This window comes from Petaurus breviceps, unplaced genomic scaffold (assembly GCF_028583685.1).
Source record: "Petaurus breviceps papuanus isolate PSGF00001 unplaced genomic scaffold, PetGlider_PUasm1.0 171, whole genome shotgun sequence".
NCBI classification, from domain to species: domain Eukaryota; kingdom Metazoa; phylum Chordata; class Mammalia; order Diprotodontia; family Petauridae; genus Petaurus; species Petaurus breviceps.
Window position 1 is genome coordinate 22768056 of NW_027185754.1, and position 22100 is coordinate 22790155.

At 39.8% G+C, this 22100-nt stretch overlaps 1 protein-coding gene across 3 annotated transcripts in view; it reads right to left on the reverse strand.

Moving 5' to 3' along the window:
* RALGPS1 (Ral GEF with PH domain and SH3 binding motif 1) overlaps nt 1-22100 on the reverse strand; it is a 624901-nt gene that overhangs the window by 506799 nt on the left and 96002 nt on the right. For 2 of the 3 annotated variants that reach the window (XM_069082704.1, XM_069082705.1), the window contains exons 3-4: nt 13990-14115; nt 5780-5887 (exon numbers count right to left, since the gene is read on the reverse strand). In XM_069082704.1, the coding sequence (XP_068938805.1) occupies nt 5780-5887; nt 13990-14046 (165 nt within the window). In that variant the 5' untranslated portion in view covers nt 14047-14115. Of the gene's footprint in view, nt 1-5779; nt 5888-13989; nt 14116-22100 lie in introns of those variants that run through there. The other variant, XM_069082706.1, reaches the window with a different exon arrangement.

Sequence of the window (22100 nt, forward strand, 5' to 3'; positions counted from 1 at the left end):
CCCCCCCTTTGTTCCTCAGTCTCCTCCCAGTGGTCAGTCATATGATGGATTAGCTGGCCCAAGCCCACAGACTGAGAGCTGGCAGAAACTGCTATTCGTGCCTATCCTTGGAATTCAGGAAGGAAATAAAACATGGAGCTGATATTAGAAACCACAAAGCAGACCTTTCCTCATATGTCTCTCCCCTCACCACCATCACCCCTCAAAAAAGGAATAGATAAAAACAGCATGGTTGAGCAAAAATCATTAGGGATTTTTTGCCTCAACATTTCACAGTGAAACCAAAAGATACAGGGCGATGTTTACTGGGGAGAAAGGTATGAACTTAAAAAAAAACCAATGACTTTGACAAAGGTATAGAGGACATGCTTAGCAAATCTGCAGACAGCATGAAGCAGGGAGGGATAGCTAACATGTTAAAGTTGGGATCCAAACAGTCTCAGCAGCCTAGAAGAGGGGCTAGATCTAATTAGATGAATTATATCATGAATAATTTTAAAGATCTGTAGTTGGGTTTAAAAAAAAAATCAACTTCCCAAGTATAAAATGTCAGCATTCTACTTGTCCATTCATCTTCCAGATACATCTGGACTGAGTCAGAGATTGTCAGAGCCAAAATACTTGATGTAGGCCTCTCATTTTACAGCAGACAAACTGAGACTCAGAGAAATTATGTGGCCTGTCCATAATCACCCACTGAGTCAAGAATCAGTTATAAAGCCATCAGGTAACCAGATATGGTGGCATACAAGTGTGATACCAGCTATTGTGGGAGGCTGATGCTGGCAGGTCACTTAAGCTTAAAAGTTCTAAGCTAAAGTTGCCCAGGTGTCTACACCTGGTAAGCAGGACAAACAGAACAGGCCAAAGCTTCTGTGCTGATTAGCAGTGAGCTCATTTCATGAGTGGCCACTGCATTTCCAGCTTAATTGAGCTAGGGAGACTCAGTCTCAAAATAAAAAAACGGAATTGATAAATGGATTAATTAAATAATGGATAAACTAATCAATGTATGAATGAACAGATGAAGAAATAAAATTAAATGAAGGGCAGGACAGAATTGGAAGCAACTGCATGAGATGAAGAAAAAGTAACTCTGCCCCTGGGGACCTTGAGTAACTAAAGAGAAAAATTCATTTTCTAAACCCAAGGCCAGATCTACTGGCTTTGGAATGAGAATCTGCCATTAATCAAACCTTTCTCCAGAATGGGTCCTAGGACAATGCAGAGATTCAGTCTGCTCATCTGTAAAAGGAGAAGGCTGGGCCTCTGAGCTTCCTTCCATCTCTAGATCTGAGATTCTAGGACTATCTTTGGTAGGCTGACTCTAGCCTATGTACACATACGTGTCTAAAAGTGTATATTCATGGAAAGGCAAAAACTGGCCCTAAGCACAATAAAACTGATTATGGGTGAATGCAAAGGAATGTATCTGCACATATATACATGTGTGAACAAGCATATATGTACCAAATGGTCTGAACTGATCCCACAGATCACTGAGACTAGGAGTGTGTTAGAAACAGCTCATACTATCTTGTAAGAGGTGACTGGTAGATTTTCAATGTGAAAATTTACACCTTGGAAATCAGCAAACAGTGCAAATTAACACTTGATTTGTTGGTTTTGTTTAGTGTCTAGACTTAAGAGAGTGATAGAGAAAATATTAATAACGCAGTTTAAACTTAAAACCATGCTGTGCATGCTCTTTTTTCCTTGGAGATCTTGTTGTTAAACATTTACCAGCACACTACTGACGGAGATCATTTTCAAATTCTGGCCAACAACAGCATGGCTCCAGAGTAAAACCTGAGTACAGAGTCAAGAGATGAACTAGTTCTGGGTTAAAAGGCCTGCTAGGATTAGCCTATATTATACTATTGATATTTGAATCTGTTCTATGGGCCGAGAATATCTTTAAATGGTGTTTTCAACCTATTACATTTTATGTCATAGAAGCACGCATTGACCTAGGAACCAGAAAGGTAGCACAGTAGAGAACATTTGGGTGGGGATCCAATGAAGACAAAACCAGAACAAATCTTGTTATAAGAATATATTACAGGACACCTGGACAAAGGGGGAAAATAAGAAACAGATCATGAATTTGGCACAAAGGAATAATACCACACTGATAGAAGACATCAGCTAGCCAAACATCTGCTGGCGCTTCTCGCCAAACCCCTGACTCGTCTAAAGGATAATTTCATCCTTCAAACAGTGCAGGAAATGATGAAGGGAATTGCTATTTTGAATATGATTCTGACCAGGAAGAAGGAACTGGTCACTATAACAGAAATGATGGAGCCTTGCAAGGACATGGCTACTCCATCTTGGATGACAGAAGAGTAGAAAATTAGGTATAGGTAGATATATGCCTTAGATCTCAGGAGAGTGTATTGCAAACACTTTCCAAAAAAAGAGGGGAGAAGTAGGAGATTTCTCTGGGCTAAAATCCTACAGGGGAGACAGTACAAGAATAATGGAAAGCTCTCAAGAAGGAAATTTTAATGTCATGAACACAAATGAAAAAGAAAAGGGGGAATTATCTAAAGGAACTAATGAGGATGCTTGGGGAACTCAATAACTAATTTAGATTTTTAAGATATGTATAGAAAATAAATATACATACACAGAGGCAAATATAAAAGATGCAATTAGATGGCAGAGTGGATAAGGAGCCAGTCTTGTAGATAAAAGGATCTGAATTTGAATACCACTTCAAATACTTCCTAGCTGAGTGATTTGGTCATGTCTCAATCTCTTTCAGACTCAATTTACTCATCTGTATAATAGGGATAATAACTATGCCTACATCACAAGGTTTTTGCAAAGTTCAAATCAAATGAGATATATGTAAAATTCTTTATAAACTTTATATAAATGTTAGTTATTGTTATAGAAGAGTGGTATAATCCTATAAGAACAATGTCAGGAAATCAGGCATGGTGGTATACAATTGTCATCCTAGCTGTTGGGGAGGCTGAGGCTGGTGGATCTCCTAACTTCAAGGGTTCTGAGTTGCAATGCGCCATGCTGATTGGTGTCCAAACAAAGTTAGGTATTAATATGTTGAGCCTCCAGGAACAAGGAACCACCAGTTTGCCTAAGGAGCCCAGGTCTGGAAGAGAGCAGGTCAAAACTTCTGTGCTGATCATGATGAGGTCTGGAAGAAAGAGGAGGAAGAATAAAGAGAGAGGGGGAGATGGGGGGAGGGAGGAAGGGAGAGAAGAGAGAGGGATAAGGGGAAGGGAAGGGAAGGGAAGGGAGGGGAAGGGAAGGGAAGGGAAGGGAAGGGAAGGGAAGGGAAGGAACTGAGGCATGCCATAAATACTAAGGACCATGAAAAGAATTTTTTTTTAATTGCTATGTTGAAGATAAGGGGATGATTAAAAGAGAGATAGAAATACTACTTGAGGTGGTAGACAAGATGATGCTAATGGATGATGGAAAAAAGGCAAAATTACTCAATTCATATTCTGCTTCTATTTTTTCTACCAAGAAGAATGATAGTTGGACTGAAGATTGAACAAAAATTGATGACTAGAAAGTTGAAACTGAAGATAGGATAGTAAGATAGCACCCAGTAAGCTGGATCATGTGATCACTGAGGCATCATTACATGATCTTTGAAAAACTGTGGAGAAAAGAAAAGGTACTATGAGACTAGAACCAGGAAAACTTCATCCCAATTTTCAAAAAGAGAAAGAAGATTGAGTCTCCTATATGTGGACCAGTGAGCTTGACTTCATTTCTTGGTAAAATTCTAGATCACATATATGGAAGAGACGATTTATGAGCATTTGAAGCAAGAATAGTATTCTTGATCACTAATAACCAATGTAGTCTCAGCAAGAACAGGTAATAGTAACATAATCATAGTCTCACAGATTTAGAATTCAAAGTAAACTCAGAGCTCATCCAATTCAACCCCTTCATTTTACATATGAGAAAATGAGAACCAAGTTAATTAAGTAAATTTGCCATGGTCATACAAGTATTAAGTGGCAGATCTTCTTACTCCAAATGCACCATTCTTCTCCTGCACTACACTATCAGAATGATCTCATTTCCTTTTTTGACAGAGTTGCTAAACAGGTAGGTGAGGGGGATTGGCGGAGACATCATATACCTAATTCCAAGCACGTCTTTGACAAAGCCTTTCATGCTATCCACAGACAAGATGATAGTAATGGTAGGTAGACCCAAATGAAAAAAAAATAAAGCACATGGATAAGTTTAAAGCACTATAGAAATGTCAGTTATTATTCTTATTTGAAATTTGATGAAAGACCATATACAAAAAGTTGCTAATAGAAAGTAACTTGGTAATCTCTTGTGGAGTAAACTAATGATCTGTCCTTGGCCCTGTGCTAGTCAACAATCTCCTCAATGACTTGGATAAAGGCATAGATGACATCATAATCATCACCATCATCACAGTAATAGTAATAATATTTAGTATTGATTAAACATTTTAAGGTTTTCAAAGTGCTTTATACATATATATGTTTTTCAAATGACATAACACATGAGACTAAGTGGGACAACTAATACTTGGATGTCAGGCCAGATTGCTGTACTGAATCAAATAATATAAAATTTAATTACTTTTCAAAATGTAAAGTCTTATTCTTGGGTTCTGAAAAATGAATATTAAGTACAATTTGAGGAAAAAGAGAGAAACAAAATACCATATGCAAAATATCTTGGTGCTTTAATGACCTAAAAGCTCGATCTGGGTCAAGACTGGGACATGGTAACTAAAAATCCAAATACTATCTTAATTACATTAGGAGAAGCATAATATGCAGGGCTAGCAATGTGGTGGTGCTGATATCCTCACCCCTTGTCAGCCCACATTTAGAGCACCATGTATGAAGTTCTGAGAAGACCACAGGCGTAGGACACTGGGAAAAGGACTCTGATGGAAGGAGATGGACCCCAAGTCTATATCAAGAGGAAAGCAACCAAGATGGTGAAAGGACAAGACACCATGTGTCACAGGAGAGTCAGGGAAGGAGCTAGGGATGGATGTTTATCCTGGAGAAGAAAAGGCTTAAGAAAAGGAAAGGGATGATTACTATCTTCAAGTATTCGAAGGAATTCTACATGGCAGAGTGATTTGATATGTTCTACTTGACCCCAGAAAGCTGAAGTAGGCACAATGGGTGAAGGTTCAGAGAGCTTGATAGATGTGAGGCTTGATATAAAAACACCCACTTCCCTACAATTAGAGCTGTTCAAAAGAGTAATTATTAGACTTCCTTTAGATGCCTGGAGTGTCACTGAGGGGATTCCTGTTCAGATACAGGTTGGATTAGATTCTAGCTGATACCTTACCTGCAGAGAAAGGGGTAACACCATAGTTGGGGTTTTTTTTTAATTACAGCTCTTAAAAATGTTATAGCTAATTAATGTCGTCAAGGAACTGGAAATAGTAACTCATTAACATAAAGAGAGCAAAAGGATGGGGGCTCAGAGAGCACTGGGCTTGAAAATTGGGCTACCTAGAATCCAGTTCCAGTTTTGACACTATTTATATGTCTGTGGCTAAATTACATAAGCTCGCTGGGTTTTCTACTATGTAAGATGGGGACAGTAATACCCTTGCTATGTACCTCATATGATGGTTGTAAGAAAAGGACTTTGTAAACCTTAAAGCTCTATAGAAATGTGAGCTTTTCCCAAAATAATATAGCATCACCTAATAATCTGTCACATATCCACCCCACCCCCCCAATGTCCCACATGCTCTAGGATGTTACGTTCTACTCACAGCAAACTCCTCAGGAGTTACTTTCAATACATCAAACACAACGGCATCATAGCTCTTACTGGCATAGTCACAGCTCCGTCCTTCCAGAGAGTCTGAGCTGCTGCTGCCCTGCAGAAGGGAAAGAGACATGACTAAAGTTTCTTGGTATGGAAGGTACCCCCAAATCAGCAACTTTTTAGCTCTCCTAGACTGGAGCCACCAAGGGAGGAAAGGTATTTGAAGCCTGTTGTAGAAAGAGCATCGCAGCTTTGTCCCTTACTAGCTGCATGACTTTGAGGGAGTCATTTCATCTCTCCAGGTCTCAATGTCCCCATCTTTAAAACAAACTGGTTGGACTGGATACCCCCCCCCAAGGTCCCTTCCAGCTCTGGTATCTCATAGTCTCAGATCCCTTCCCTCTCTAACATTCTATGTTCTAAAAATCCCTCCTTGCTGGCTTGGATAGGTACCCTAACATTCACAGGAATTAGAGGATTTGAGAGTTTGTCACCCAATCCAACACCCTCATTTCAAAAACAAGAAAAATTAAGGCCTGCCTTAGGCCACAGAGCTTGAAAAAAAGTAGAGTCAACATTTTCAACTCAGTTCGACTGAGTCCACGTCCTCTGTATTTCCCACTACATCATGTTGCATCCTTCTATGGCTTAAAGTCCTTTGCAGTTCTGACAATTTATGATTCTGTGACCCAACTGTTACAAGTGGCTCCCTCCTATTCTCCAAAGGGGGGGAAACTGTCTGGAGGCCTTGGGAAAGGATTAGTAACTTTACATCTGTCAAATAGGACCTGGCTTAAATCTTTTTGTGTGTGTTTTGTATTTAAACTTGAAATCAGTCTGGAAAATATTACACAAAACACAAGGCAAGTTACTGTTAGAAATAGCATTTATGTGGCAAGCAAAAGCTCTCTTGAAATTAAAAGCCTGTTTGTTAGCAAAAAGAGGTGTAGCATATTGGTTAGGGAACCCTGAGTGAAAGCTATCTTTATTAGAATAGCTTAGATTAATAGGAGTACTGTGAATACTGCATTTTAAAAGAGATTCAAATAAACAGAGTTTCCTATAAAATATTGGGTTGAAATCTCAAATGTTGCCTGCCCAGAACCCACAGTTGTGGGGATCTTGGGGCATTACTCACACCATCCTTGGGAGCAGCCTTTTTTCAATCTCTCCTCTCCCAAAGGGAAGGCTCCAATTAATAAATGGCTTCATTCCTCCTAACTCGGAGGGTGGCTTTGGTGAGGTTTCCATTAACCTCACCAGTCTGGACTGGGACTTAGGGAATTTGCTTGCATTTATTCCTTCTTGCTTCACTCTTTCCAAAATGGCAGCATTTGGGAAAAAAAAGTATGTAGGCTTACTGGAGACTACAGTGTATATTCAAGCTAGTAAGGAAAGCCAATAGTCAACAACTGAGAAATGTGAGGTTAAAGATGTGGACAGCAGCTGAAGTCAGTGAGTTTCAGCAGCCTTGTATCACCAAAAAAAATGAGTCCACTGTATTAAAAAAAAAAGATGCTTACCACTGAGGCAGTAAAGACTTTAATGACTAGGGCACTAAGACAAGTAATTCTTTTTCTATCAATGAGGAAAGGGAGTTATTTGCACTGAGGTCCCTTCTATATTCTATGTTCTAACATTCTATGGTCCAAGGTTTCTTTTGTTTCTAACATTCTATGTTCCAAAGTCCTCTTTCATTGCTAATATTCTTTGTTCCCTATTCTAACAGAATTTCTAATGTTCCCTATCGTTCAGAAAATCTGTGCTCAGTCTTTTAAAATTCTATGTTCTGATGCTCTTCTGAGTTCTGATAATCTATAATTGCATCTGTTAAATGGGTATAACTGTACTATTCATTTTATATTCTGTGTTCTAACATTTTGCATTCTAAGGTCTTTCTTACCTCTGACTGTCTATGCTACAAGAGTCCTTCCAACTCTAATGTTCTATGTTAAAAGATCCCTTCTTCTAGCATTAGTATTGTGTTCCATGAATTTTCCCTGGAATCTGCAGTCCTTGCCAAAGGTTCTTGTGTTAGTCTCACAGAAAGCCTTTATGGCTAGTGAATTTTCCAAGCAGGTTAATCTTTCAATGCTCCTAGAAATCCCATCATGCTTACCTAGTTATTCATCTCCCTTCCAAATCTCCCATACCTTTCCACACTCCAACTGCTACCACAGAAGAGATTCGCAACCTCCAAGTTCAATCTCTTGCTATATACTTCCCCCCAGTGTCTCGATCATCTGAGCAACAGACCCAGCCTACAGAAATGGCCTCTTCAATGTGGTGTATGAAACGCCACATTGTTTGAGTTAGTACAAAGCTTGCTAGATCTTGGTTTTAGTCCCAAACTCTTTCAATAACTAATTTGTGTCACCTTGGGAAGTCCAATAACCTCACTGGGGCTCAATTTTCTTATGTATAAAATGGAGGTGATGGTTGTATTCAATTACTGCTGAAATCTCTGAAAGCTCCAACATTTTATTCTTGGAGCCAGACTCATAAAGTGAAGAGATCTCAGAAGTCAGCTAGGTGGCTCAGGGAATAGAGTGCTGGATCTGGAGCCAGAAATACCTAAATTCAAATCTACCTTCAGACACTTCCTAGCTGTATGACCCTGGACAAGTCATTTAACCTATCTCAGCCTCAGTTTCCTCATCTGTGAAATAGGGATAATAATAATAACACCTACTTCTGAAACTTGTTGTGAAGGTCTAATAAGATAAGATTTGTAAAGTGTTTCATAAACCTTAAAATTCTACATAAATGCTAGCCATTGTTATAATTGTTATCAGTTCTTTTTAGACATCATCTAGTTAGCTGTATATCTGAAAAAAGAATACTGTCTCCAACATTCCCACAATAAGTTTATGAGAAAAGTATGTAGTTAATGCTTGTTTGCCTCTTACCTCACCTCAAAGTGGGAACTTGGAGATGGTACAAAAAAGGTAAAATGATATGGTGAAAAGAATAGTCAGAAATGTGGGTTTTAACTCCGGCTTTTATACTTACTAACTGTGCAATTTTAGCCAAGTCCCTTAATCCCTTAGTCTTGTTTCCCTATTCTACAAAAAGATACAGTAATCCTTACAGTCTTTCCTTCATGGAGTTGTTGTGGTAAAGTACTCTGTAAACTTTGAGATGTTACAGAATCATGATCTATCTAGCTTCTGTCCATACAGGTCGGGGAGAAAGTGTTAAATGACTCTGGTTATTAGGGATGATTAAATTCAGGCGATGACATTGTTAGTCTGATCTTAAGGATTCTGCCTTCCAGGTTACAGCACGGACAGTGTAAGAAATATTTTCACGTTAACAATGGGTTTGAAGGACTAAACTGTGCCCAGTTCATTTCCCAAAATACTGCTCCTACAATTCTGGTACAGTGCCACCAGGTGGCAGTAGTGTGCCATGGCAATATTGCCCTTCACCTAGGATAATAGGATTCAAGCTGGAAAAGACTTTAAAGATAATCTACTAATCCAAACTCATTACTGTACAGAGAAGGAAACAGAGGGCCCAACAGGACAACTTGCTGAAGAATAGCTAGGTAGTAAATAGCAAAACTGGGGCTTGAACCCACATCTCTAACTCCAAGGGAAGTGTCCTTCCCCACCCCCCACAAGGATGTTTGCTCTATTTTTGTTGTTGTTTGTCATGTCCAACTGTTTGTGACCCCATTTTGGGTTTTCTTGGCAAAGATACTGAAGTGGTTTGCCATTTCCTTCTCCAGTTCATTTTACAGATGAGGAAACTGAGGCAAACAGGGTCAAGTGACTTGCCCAGAGTCACACAGTTAGTGTCTGAGGCCAGATTTGAACTCAGGAAGAGTCGTCTTCCTGATCCCAGACCCAATGCTCTATCCACCACACAATCTAGCTACTGATTTAAACTCTATTAAAACAACTGAAATATAGTACAAAAGTAAAAGTTAACTTTTTTGGGGGGTTGGAGTTTTTTGGTGGTTTGTTTTTTTTGCTTTTTGGAGGGGGGAAAGGAAGATAGGGCAATTGGGGTTAAGTGACTTGCCCAAGGTCACATGGCTAGTTTTTGTGTTAAGTGTCTGAGGCCACATTTGAACTCAAGTCCTCCTGACTCCAGGGCCGGTGTTCAATTCATTGCGCCGCCTAGCTGCCCCCAAAATTAATTCCTTAAAATATAATTTCAACACTAAATTGTAAATGATATTAAAATGTTTTTTAAATTTATGAAACAGGAATTTTTAGAGCAATATATTCTAAATTCTGCTTTAGTATCTAAAGCCTAACACTGAACATGACTAAACTTAATAGCTCTTTTAACACTAATCTCTAACTGGAAAGTATACTTTGATGCAGATCACTGAGTCTCAGTATTGGAAGGGACTTAGGCCATGTATTCCTATCCACACCTAAACAAGACTCCCTTCTACAATATCTGCAACAAGTGGTCATCTCTCTACCTATTGCTCCAAGACCTCTTTTGAAAGGGAACCAACTACCTCCTGAGGCAGGCTATTCTTCTCTATAGGGTTATCTCACATCCTTTCCAGGTTTCAGCTGGCTTGGCTTCAAAATTTCTGAGATGCTTCCCCTATTCATGGCTTTCTTCTTCTTGCCTTCTGCTTGCCATGGGTTTTCTTACTCAACCAGTGCTTTCTAAACATTTTTTTTCCATCTGTATCATCCCATAAAGTTTCTGAATACAAGAGCTGTGATCAACTCTAGAACACAGAATGTTAGATGAGGAAAAAAAATTGAATGTTAAAATTAGAAGGATTACCAATATTAAATTAAAATTAGAAGGATAACCAAATGTTAGAGATGAAAAGGACCCTACAACACAGAGTATTACAATTGGAAGGATCCTTACAGGCCATCTCCCACCCCCTTATTTTTCAAATGAGAAACATTAGTGAAGAAGAGACTTGCATTATAATTTACATGGATTCCCCAAAACAAGATTAAGAATTAGCACTATGTCTATACTCCAGCTAAATCAAGGAATAAACTGCCAGGTAGAAGTCCCAAAATGCCATTCTACTTGAGAAGCATAAAACTCTGGTAACTCAATTTTCTCCAACCCTAAAATGTTTGTATATCATTCTACTTCTATTTTCACTTCCCCTCACCTCTGTTTTTTCAAAAAACCTTATTTCACCCTCCTATTTTTATTCATTAGCTTGTTCAAGAGCCTAGGTTTAACTCCAACCCCTGCAAATCTATTGTGTACAACTTGCTATTCCTTTTAAATATATAATATAGGTATTATATAATTGTCTTTTTTCCCCTTTTTCCTTCCCCCCCACTCTAGAGATAGCTACCACTGAAAACAAATATATACACACACGTGTGTGTGTGTTTGTGTGTGTGTGTATGTGTAAAACCATTCTACACACACTTCTATTTATCAGTTCTTTCTCTGGATGCAGTTTCATGTACAATCATCTTTTATTTCTATTCTACTATGTTATGGGAATGCTTGTTTTATTTCTTAAGTTCACAATAAAACAAATTAAATTTTTAAAATTATCTTTAAAGATCCCACCTCTGCTATTTGCTACCTATGTGACCTTGGGCAAATTACTTATTCTCTCTGAGTCTCAGTTTCCTCTTCTGTAAGACAAAGGAAATCAATTACATAACTTCTGAAGTCCCTTCCAATTCTAAACTCTTTGATCTCGAGATAAGTGTCTGTTATGCTCAGGGCCCCTTTTTAGACCACAAATCTAACCCCACCCCCGACCCACGAACCCCAACCCCCGTGCAGTACTTTAAGGTACTTGAATTGAGTTGTGCTGATTACCTTAGCAACCTTCTAGTAATGGACTTTTTTGAAATGTGGCTCCAAATTTGGAGGTACCATATGTCTTATACTAAACAGAATATTCTGAACTTCAAAAGTTACAGTTATTCTGAACAAAAAACAAACTGATTTGACTGAAGATATATTTTAGATAATTGATGTGAAAAAGAATCCTAAATTGACAAGTTATAACCTGAAGGGAGTCAGATCCTTGGAAGGAATCAAGTTCTAGTGTTAAATATACCAGTTTACATGTAAACCACCACCCTGTAGGTGCCAGGTACAAGGCAAACAAACAGCAGACTGGGTGAGAAAAGTTAGACATACTGCAGTGGATGGCCTGTGTGGGAGTCACTCCTACTACCTTTCAACTCCAAATAATGGGCAATCAGATAATCACAGAAGGTGGAACCCCAAGAGGGCAGGAGGTTTTGTCCACAATCATATAGCAAGTTCACAGAGGAGCCAAGACTTTGAACTCAAGGTTCCTAGAGCCTCCTCCAGGACTTTCCCCAGGACTTGCTCTGCCTCATCTTAGTCATTCTAGAACCACTGAAAACCACAGGATCCTGTAAGGGCTGAGACCTGGAGAGACTGAGATCTGATAATGGTGATAATGATGAGTTTGCAGCAATTCTATTAGAACCAGAGTGTGCTTACTTACCAGGCTTCCTATGCAAATACTGCCAAGCTCAGATTGGGGGGAGGAATGAATCCAGATGGGAAACAACACAAAGGTTTTTTGACTTGCTAGTTTCTTGAGAAAATGGTTGAGTATTTCAAGTGACCATGTATAAGCAACCAGGAATAACTAAGGTCCAAAGCAAGGAAGGTGACAGTCCCACTCTCCTCTACCCTAGTCAGACCACAACTGGAATACCGTGTGGAGTCCTGGAAACATTTTAGGAAAGATAATGACAAATTGTCACATATCCAAAGGAAGATGATCAGGATAGCAAAGGAACTCGAGGATTATTTGATGGGAACTGTGGCCATTTAACCTAGAATATAGTAGGAGTTCTTAATCTGGGATCTATGAACTTGGTTTTTTTCTAAATTATTTTTGTAACTACATTTCAACATAATCAGTTCCTTTTTCAAGTCTATATATTTTATGCATTTAAAAAATTAGAGAAGGGGTCCATGGACATCACCAGATTGCTGAAGGGGCCCCAACACACACAAAAAAATTAAGAACACTTGGTGTCAGAAGATATTACAGTTGTCTTCAAATATCTGAAGGGCTATCTTAACAAGGCATTAGAACTGTTCTGCTTAAGTCAGTCAGTCAGTCAGTCAATCAACAAGCATTTATTAAGCACTTATTATATGCCAGCCACCAAGTTAAGTATTGGGAATACAAATACAAGCAAAAAGAAAGACAGTCCATGACCTCAAGAAGCTTACATTCTAATGGGGAAGGAAACATAAAAGGAAGCTGAGCAGGGGATTGGGGGTGGAGGAGGGAGCGCCTGCTAAGGGGGCATGATGGAGAAGTCCAGAAGAGTACAGCCTGGTGGGAAATAAAAAGATGGCTGGCGTGGGAGCCCTTCTTAACTGGAGGTTCTGGGAAGAGCCCTTCACCTTCAACTAGAGAGAGGGCCCTGGGGGCAGAGGATACTACCAAGATATAAGTTCCATGGTTGAAGGGATCTTCCAGGGTGCAGAAGGAGAATTAGAAGGATGTAGGGGGAGGGAAGGCTCAGGCATCTATACAAGTTTTACAAGTTTGGAATACTGGCTACATAGCATATGTGGCCTGGGGTGCTGACCCTAGAGACCCTCAGTGACCACAACACCTCCTGAGCATGTCTGGGTAACAGTTAGACTGGAACAGATGGGCAATGGGAGTGCCCAGAGGCCACTCTGTGGGCAGGGCACTCATGTTCCAGGCCTTTAAGCATCAGGAAGGAGAAATCACCAGATGAGGCCAGTTGAAATCACCATCTATTTTGGAATGTGCTACTTATCTACAATCAATAGTGTGTTCTGAAATGGCTAGGGCCTTCAGAGAGTTTCTTTGGGTAAGTGCCAATCATTTCTTACCATCTCAATGGACCATGGCATTCGTGACATTGGACAAGTTGTGAATATTTATTTTAATTTGAAATGAGTGACTTCAAAAAATACACTGAGAGTCAAAGCTTGATTTATTTAAGACTGTCCCCCAAATATAACAACTGTCCAAAGCCCAGCAGCAGCAGGCTCCCGTGGGGGTGGGGGTGGGGGTGGGAGGAAGGCTGAGCACTTAGAATGACAGCATTCATCAGGGCCTGCAGTCAAACACAACTCTGTTCAGGAGGGAGCAGCCGAGCATGTCCCCTGGCAGCAGGGAGTCCCTCCAAGGCCAAAGTAAGCTGGCACTACTCAGCAGGTATGGCTGCCCCACTGCCTCACCCAACCTGTTACCTCCCCCAGCCAGCATCCTACCTGGGGAGTCGCGGAGGTGACCAGAACATTGGCCATCAGGCCATTCCGTTTATACATGCTCTCTCCAGGCCTCAGGCGGGGTGTCAGGGCCACCTCAGCTGGTGACACAAAATGCAGGGAGGATTCCTGGAAGACAAACAAGATCATGAAAACTTGCTTTCAAGGCCCTCCTCCTCCTACTCTCTCTCTCTCTCTCTCTCTCTCTCTCTCTCTCTCTCTCTCTCTCACCCCTCCCCAAAGCCATAGTGTTGAAGAGGTCTGTCACTGAAGAGGAAATCTGTAGATCAAAGCAGTTACAGGGAATAGTCATTTGCTGGTGATTTAGCTGAGCCGATCAACAAGCACTTATCAAGTCCCTTCCACCCCCAGGCTTGTGCTGGGACTAGAAATACAAATAACACAACAATATCTGGTTTCACGGAGCTTAACCTCTAACCGGGGAGACAAGAAGTCCATGTATACATTCATACTGAATAAAGGGAGTAAAGACTAGGCAGTTAAATATGCTGTAGTTTCGAAGGAAGGGAGGGTACAGGCAATTGAGAGGAGGCATGGGGAAAGGCTTCATGTAGAAGGTAGCCCCTGAACAATGTCCTGAAGGAAGAAAAGGACTCAGTGAAACAGATGATGAAGATGAGCATTGCACAGAAGGGGAATGGGCGGTGTAAAGCTGTGGAGAGGAGAGACGGGGACCTGCCTATGAAACAGAGAGATCACCCATCTAGCTGGATCACAATGCAAGGCGGTGGGGGGGGGGGGTAGTATAATATTCAACAAGGCCAGAAAGATAGGTTGGGGGCAGGTTGTAAAGGACTTTAAAAACTGGACAAAGGAGCTTCTGTTTTATCCTAAAGACAGCAGAGAATTATTGGAGTTAAAGTAGAAGAGTGACATCATCAGATCTGTATTAAAGGAAAAATTCCTTTGGCATCAGGGTGTGAGATAGGCTGGAATGGAGGGGTCATGAGGCAGGATACCAATGAGGAATTGGTTGCAGGGGACATGCTTGGCTGAGAGGTTTATTATGTGGAGAAGTAGAAAGGAGTAAGGTATGAGAAGTGATATAAAGGTAGAAAAGGTGAGATATGGCGACTGATCAGATAAATGGAGAAAGTAAAAAGTTGAGGATAATACTGAGGTTATGAACCTGGGAAACTAGAAGGGAGGTGGTACCTTTGACAGAAATAAGGAAATCTTGAATAGGGGATTTGGAATTGGAGATAAAACAACTTTAGCTTTGGACATACTGAGTTTGAGAAGTCTCTAGAACATCCAGTTTGAAATGTGCACAAGGCATTCAATGATGGATGCCTGAAATTCAAGGGAGACACTGAAGCTGGATATATAGATTTGGGATGAATCTACATGGCAATCATATTTAACCTCGTGGGAGTCAGTGACATTTCCAAAAAAGAGTGGAGAGGGAGAAGAGGATCCGTGGATTACAAGCAACCAGAGGAAAGTCAGACAAGTAGGAGAAGAACCAGGAGAGAGGGTCATGAGATCCCAGAAAGGAGAGGGTATCCAAGAGATGATGGTCAACAGAGCAGTCAAGAAGGTAGAGAATTTTTAAAAGACTATTGGAATTGACAATTAAGACATCATTGGGAGGTGGAACAAAGATGGTGGAGTAGAGGCAGTAATCCAGGTAAACTCTCCCAACATTCCCCTCCAAACAACTTTAAAATAATGTTTCAAATCAAATTTTGAGCTATAGAGTCAACAAAATGTTGGGGTGAGATATTTTTTCATCCTAAAACAAGTTAGGAGGCTAGTGGGAGAGGTCTGTGACATGGAGGTAGATGCTATCCCAGAGCTCACTTGGTAACAGTACCAGCAGTAGGCCTGTGGCAGCAGCAGCTTCCAGGGCTCTCAGCTCAGAGATGGCAAGAGGGTTGAGCAACTGATCAGAAAGAGAAGACAAAGGACTCTTTGCTGGCACCGATTGGCATCTCTATTGCCCAAATGCAGTTCTGGGACACAGCTCCAGGAAGGAGAAGAAAGCTTGTGGTCAGTCACAAGAGAGCTGGGGCTTTTGTTCCAAGGCAAAGAAGAGAATTATGCTTGCAGCTTCAGGAAAGCAGGGACTTGGTTGCAGTTGTAGGGCCAAGAAGAGAGCTAGTGCTTGCAGCTGCAGGGGAGCAGAGGTCCTTCCTAGGTAAAGAGCAGAGCACAGACCAGGAGAACTGTGACCACACTTCTCCCCAGATCACACTACATTGGAAGAACTGAAAACTTGCAGACCCCTAGAACTTCTAAAAACAACAACATGAAAAAGCCTGAAGCTTAGGAAAATGCCCCCCCCCCATCCCCAGGTGAGCAGAATTCAACTTTAACATAAAGCTTAAAGTCAAGAAAGAAGCTGAGGAAATGATCAAACAACCAAAAAAGAACTTGGCCATAAAAAGCTACTACAGTGGCAAGGAAGACCAAGCCATAAACCCACAAGAAGACAACGATGTAAAAACAGCTACAAGCAAAGCCTCAAAGGAAAAAATGCTAATCGGACACAAGCCCAGCAAGAATTCCTGGAAAAGTGAAAGAGATTAGTGATAAAGGAAAAAAAAGGGAAAAGAAATGGGAGTAATGCAAGAAAATTATAAAAAAGAGAATTAATAGCTTGATAAAGGAGGAACAAAAAAACCTAAAGAAAATAACTCCTTAAAAAACAAAATTGACCAACTGGGAAAAGAGGCACAAAAGCTCACTGATGAAAATAATTCCTTAAAACTTAAAATTGGGCAATTGGAAGATAATGACTCCATGAGACATCAAGAAGCAATAAAATAAAGTCAAAACAACGAAAAAATAAAAGAAAATATGAAATGTCTCCTCAGAAAAACTGACCTAGAAAACAGATTCAGGACAGATAATTTAGGGATTGTTGAAATGCCTAAAAGTTGTGATAAAAAAAGAGCCTAGACATCATATTTCAAGAAATTATCAAAGAAAAATTCCCCAATATCTTAGATCTAGAGAATAAAATAGAAATTGAAAGAATCCACTGATTACTTCCTAAAAGATATTCCAAAACGATAACTTCCAGAAATAGTATGGCCAAATTCCAGAACTCCCAAGTCAAGAAGAGTATATTGTAAGCAGCCAGAAAGAGACAATTTCAAACATTGTGGTGCCACCGTTAGGATTACCACATTAAAGGAGCAAAGGGCTTGTAATATGACATTCTAGAATGCAAAGGAGCTAGAATTCCAGTCAAGAATAACCTACTCAGCAAAACTGAATATAATCCTTTATGGGGGAAATGGAAATTTAATGAAATAGAGGACTTTCAAGTATTCCTGATGAAAAGACCAGAGCAGAATAAAAAACTCAACATTCACCAAGACTCAAGAGAAGCATAAAAAGGTAACCATGAAAGAGAAATAATAAGGGACTCAATAAGGTTAAACTGTTTGTACTCCTACATGGGAAGATGATGCATTTAATTACTTAGAACTTTATCATTATTAGGGCATTTAGAAGGAGTCTACATAGACAGAGGGCACACATGTGAGAAGATAATGTTGGGATGATCTAAACAAAGGAAGTGGTGAAAAAGAGGGATGCATTGGGAGAAGGGGGAAATGAGAAGTAGAATGGGGAAAATTTCTCACATAAAGGAGGCACACAAGGAAGGCACACAAGCTTTTACAAGGGAAGAGAAAATGGAGGGGGGTGGCAGGCAATGCTTGAGCCTCACTCTCATCAGAATGCATTCAGTTGTACAGAGTTCTCTTACCCAAGGTGTAGGAGGTGAAGGAGGTAAGAGAAATGAGGGGATAATAAAAGGGAGGATGGATTAAGGGAAGCAGTGGTCAGAAGCAAAACAGACTTTTGAGGAGGGACAGGGTAAAAAGAGTGAGATAAGAATGAACAAAAGAAAATGGGATAGAGAGAAATACATAGTTAGTAATCATAGCTATGAATGTGAATGGGACAAGCTCACCCATAAAAAGGAAGTAGTTAGCACAACGGATTAGAAATTAGAATATAACAATGTTGTTTATATGAGGCACACTTGAAACAGGAAGATACACAGATATAAAATAAGAGTTTAAAGAAGAATCTATTATACTTCAGCTGAAGTTTAAAAAAAGGCAGGGGTAGCAATCAAAATTTCAGATAAAGCAAAACCAAAAATAGACCTAAATAAAAGAAATAATCAGGGAAACTATATTTTTGCTAAAAGATACTACAGACAATGAAGTAATATCAAAAAAATTATAACAACATTTCTCTAATAGAAGCCTCATCTCTCAAATATACAGGGAAATAGTCAAATTTATAAAAAAATAAAAGCTATTTCTCAACCGATAAATGGGCAAGGGATATGAATAGGAAAGTTTTAGAAGAAATCAAAGCAATCTATAGTCATATGAAGAAATGCTCTAAATCACTAATGATTAGAAAAATTAAAATTAAAATAACTCTTTTGGAGAGAATTCCTAGGGTCAGGAAGACCTGAGTTCTAATCTGGTCTCAGGCACTTACTAGATGTGTGACCCTAGTCAAGTCATGTAACCCTGTTTGCTTCAGTATCCTCATATGTATAATGAGTCAGAGAAGGAAATGACAAACCACTACAGTATCTTTGCCAAGAAAACCTCAAATGGGGTCGTGAAGACTCAGACAAAACTGGAATGACTGAACAACAACAAACCATCTCAAACCTTTCAGAAATGACAAATGCTAGAGGGGATGAATGAAAATAGATGTGAACTTGTGCGACCATTATGAAGAACAATTTGGAACCATGCCCAAAGGGCTATAAAATTATGCATACCCTTTGACCAAGCAATACCACTACTAGATCTGTATCCCAAAGAGATCAAAGGAAAAGGAAAAGTACCTATGTGTACAAAAATATTTATACCAGCTCTTTTGTGGTGGCAAAGAATTGGACATTGAGGAGATACTCAGCAAGTGGAGAATGGCTGAATATGATGTGGCGTATGATTGTGATGGAGTACTATTGTGATGATGACAATGATGGTTTTATTAAAACATGGAAAGACCTATATGAACCAAAGCAAAGTGAACTGAATAGAACCAGATCATTGTACACAGTAACAGCAATACTGTAATGTTGATCAATTGTGAAAAACTTAGATGATCTGATCAATATAATGACCTAAGACAATTCCACAGGACTCATGATGAAAAATCATATCCACCTGCAAAGAGAGAATTCATGAACTCTGAAAGCAAACTGAAATAACAATTTTTCGCTTTATTTCTTGCTTTTCTGTGATATAGTTAATCTGGAAATATGTTTTTGAATGATTTCACATGTATAACAGATAAATTGCTTACCTTATAAGTAGGTAGGGGAAGGGCTGGAGGGAGGGAGAGAATTTGGAAATATAATTTTTTAAAATGTTAAAAATAAACAATGAATTTGGAAGAATTAAAAGAAAAAACATTGGTAACTTTGGAGAGAGAAGTTTCAATTGAGTAATGAGGTCAGAAACCAGATTATAAAAGGCTGAGGACTGAGTGAGAAGGCAAGGAGTGACAGCAATGAATTAAACAGCTTTTTCTGGGAGTTTGCCCGAGAAATAGAAGAGAGAAACTTCCCTCCCTAATTCTAATACCTTCCATTTGTTGATTATCTCCAATTTATTCTGTATATGTCACATTTGTACATAGTTTTTTTGCTGGTTGTCTTCCCAATTAGACTGTGAGCTCCTGGAGAACAGCGACTCTCTTTCACCTTTCTTTATATCTACAGTGCTTAGCACAATGCCTGGCACATAATCGGTGCTTAATAAATGTTTACTGACTGAAAGATATAAAATGCTAGCTTGAATAATCTTTGCACCTATGTGCATGACTGTGTTCATTCATTTGTGTATACATGTGTGTATACATACAATCACTGCTTTGTGTAAATGTGTATGTACCTGCCCTTAAGGATGCCCCTCCCTCAGTGTGCCCAAAGTCTACCCTGTTCCCTATCCTAAAGATACACACTGAAGCCTGAAAGGTCAAACATTCCTAGAGTCTTAACCAGGATTCCCTCTTCCCTATTTTTCTATATGCTCTCATTCTATACCACATCTACCCACCCAGTCCTTCCCTATAAAATAGCCTCAGGGCTATACTGACAGATGCTAGCATCTGGTCTCACACCCTCACCAGAGATTCAGGCAGATTAAGCATATTTGCACAAACAATCAGTCGACAAGCATTTATCATGCATTTATTTACTATGTTGAGTGCTGAGGAAAGAAAAAAAGTCAGAAACAGTCACCGCTCTCAAGAGCCTCCTAATGAAACAGGCAACATTTACATATATAGATATATACAGAACAGACACAAGGTAACCTTAGAAGGGAAAAACTAGCAGCTGGGAGAACCAAAAAAGATCTTAAGAAGGTGCTGCTTATGCTGAGGAATGTTAAGGGGTGAAGGTGAGAAAGTAATACATTTAAGCACAGGAGATAGATGGCCTTTGCAAAAGCATGATGATGGGAGATGCAATGTTTGGTGTCCTGAGAAAAAGCAAGAAGGCCAGAATGGCTGGCATATAGAGTATGCAGAGGAAAATTAATTATAAGAAGAGTGGAAAGACATGAAGGAGTCAGGTTGTGAAGATCTTTAAATGCCAAACAAGAATTTGTATTTGGTCTTAGAGGTAATAGAAAGTCACTGAAGTTTATGAAGTGGGTAAAGGTGGGGGTGGGGAGGTAACATGATCCATGTTTTACCACCTCTGATCTTCACCAAGTCATTCCTCCCTTCGGCTCTTCCAGGCTCTCAGCCTCACTGGGATCTCTCTACATCATCATGCCCTGTCCTCCTTCACCCTCAAACTATACAAATATGCTTCCATAGGCCTTAAAGCTGTGACAATTTCAAACATGGGTGACTCATTCTGATCCCTCACTATAATTTGTAGTGGTGACAATACATGGCATTCAACTATTCTCTAAAATCTTAGAAAGTCAACATAAAATGGACTAGGGAAACTTCTCTACACCAGGACTATTGCTCATCTGTGCAATGACCTATTACAAAAGTTGACATACACATCTGCCAATGTCTGCAAACACTCTGGGATTCCTGAGCTCAAGTCAGTGGAAGGGAAGAAAAAGCCTGCAATTAGCGTGATGGCTAAATAAATGACTTTTATTCAACTGCCACAGCAAATCCTGGCACACAGATGCCTGCTAACTTATACAAGCTAAAAAGCCAAACAAAAACCCACTGTTTGGTGAAATCCCACATGATTTCAAGCTACTCCAAAAACAAGAAGAAGGAGAAGTAGGAAAAGGAGAAGTAGTAGTAGTAGTAGTAGTAGTAGTAGTAGTAGTAGTAGTAGTAGTAGTAGTAGTAGTAGTGGTAGTGATAGTAGTAGTAGTAGCAGCAGCAGCAGAAGCAGTAGTAGCAAACATTCATTTATATAATGTGTATGTATAAATCATTAGCGGGTCTCTTGGAGGGGCCTTCTAATTTAAAAAACATTTATAAGACACTATAAAAAACATTTATTTAAAAAACCTGGGGGCCAGGTAGCACAGCGAGTAAGAGCCCCTGCTCCAGTGTTGAGAAGACCTAGAGATCGAATCTCGGGCTCAGACACTTAGCACCCACCCAGAAACACCTGGCCGTGTAACCTTGAGCAAGTTACTTAACCCCAATTGCTTAGGGGCGGCCAGGTGGTTCAGTGAGTAAGAGCACCGGCTCCAGTGTCGGGATGACCTGGATCAAATCCGGGCTCAGATACTTAGCACCACACCCAGAAATAACTGGCCTTGTAACCTTGAGCAAGTTACTTAACCCCAATTGCTTTAAAAAAAAAAAACCTATAAAACTTTCTACACACTACTGTATATAGAGAGGAAATTGCTTAGTGCTAAGGGAAATAGAAAATTTCAATAAGGCATGTGCCTGCCCTCATGGAGCTCACAGTCTGGTAGTGCAACATGACTGACAGGTGGGGAGATAACTGCAGTAGAGAATAATACAATCTGAAAAGCACCATGGCCTATGAGGATGTACGTTCAATTCAATGCAGCATCTTTTTTAAATGCCTACTATGTGCAGAACAGCAGGTAAAATTTAGCTGACACAGTCCTCCTCATGAAGTTTACAGTCAAGGAAGGGAA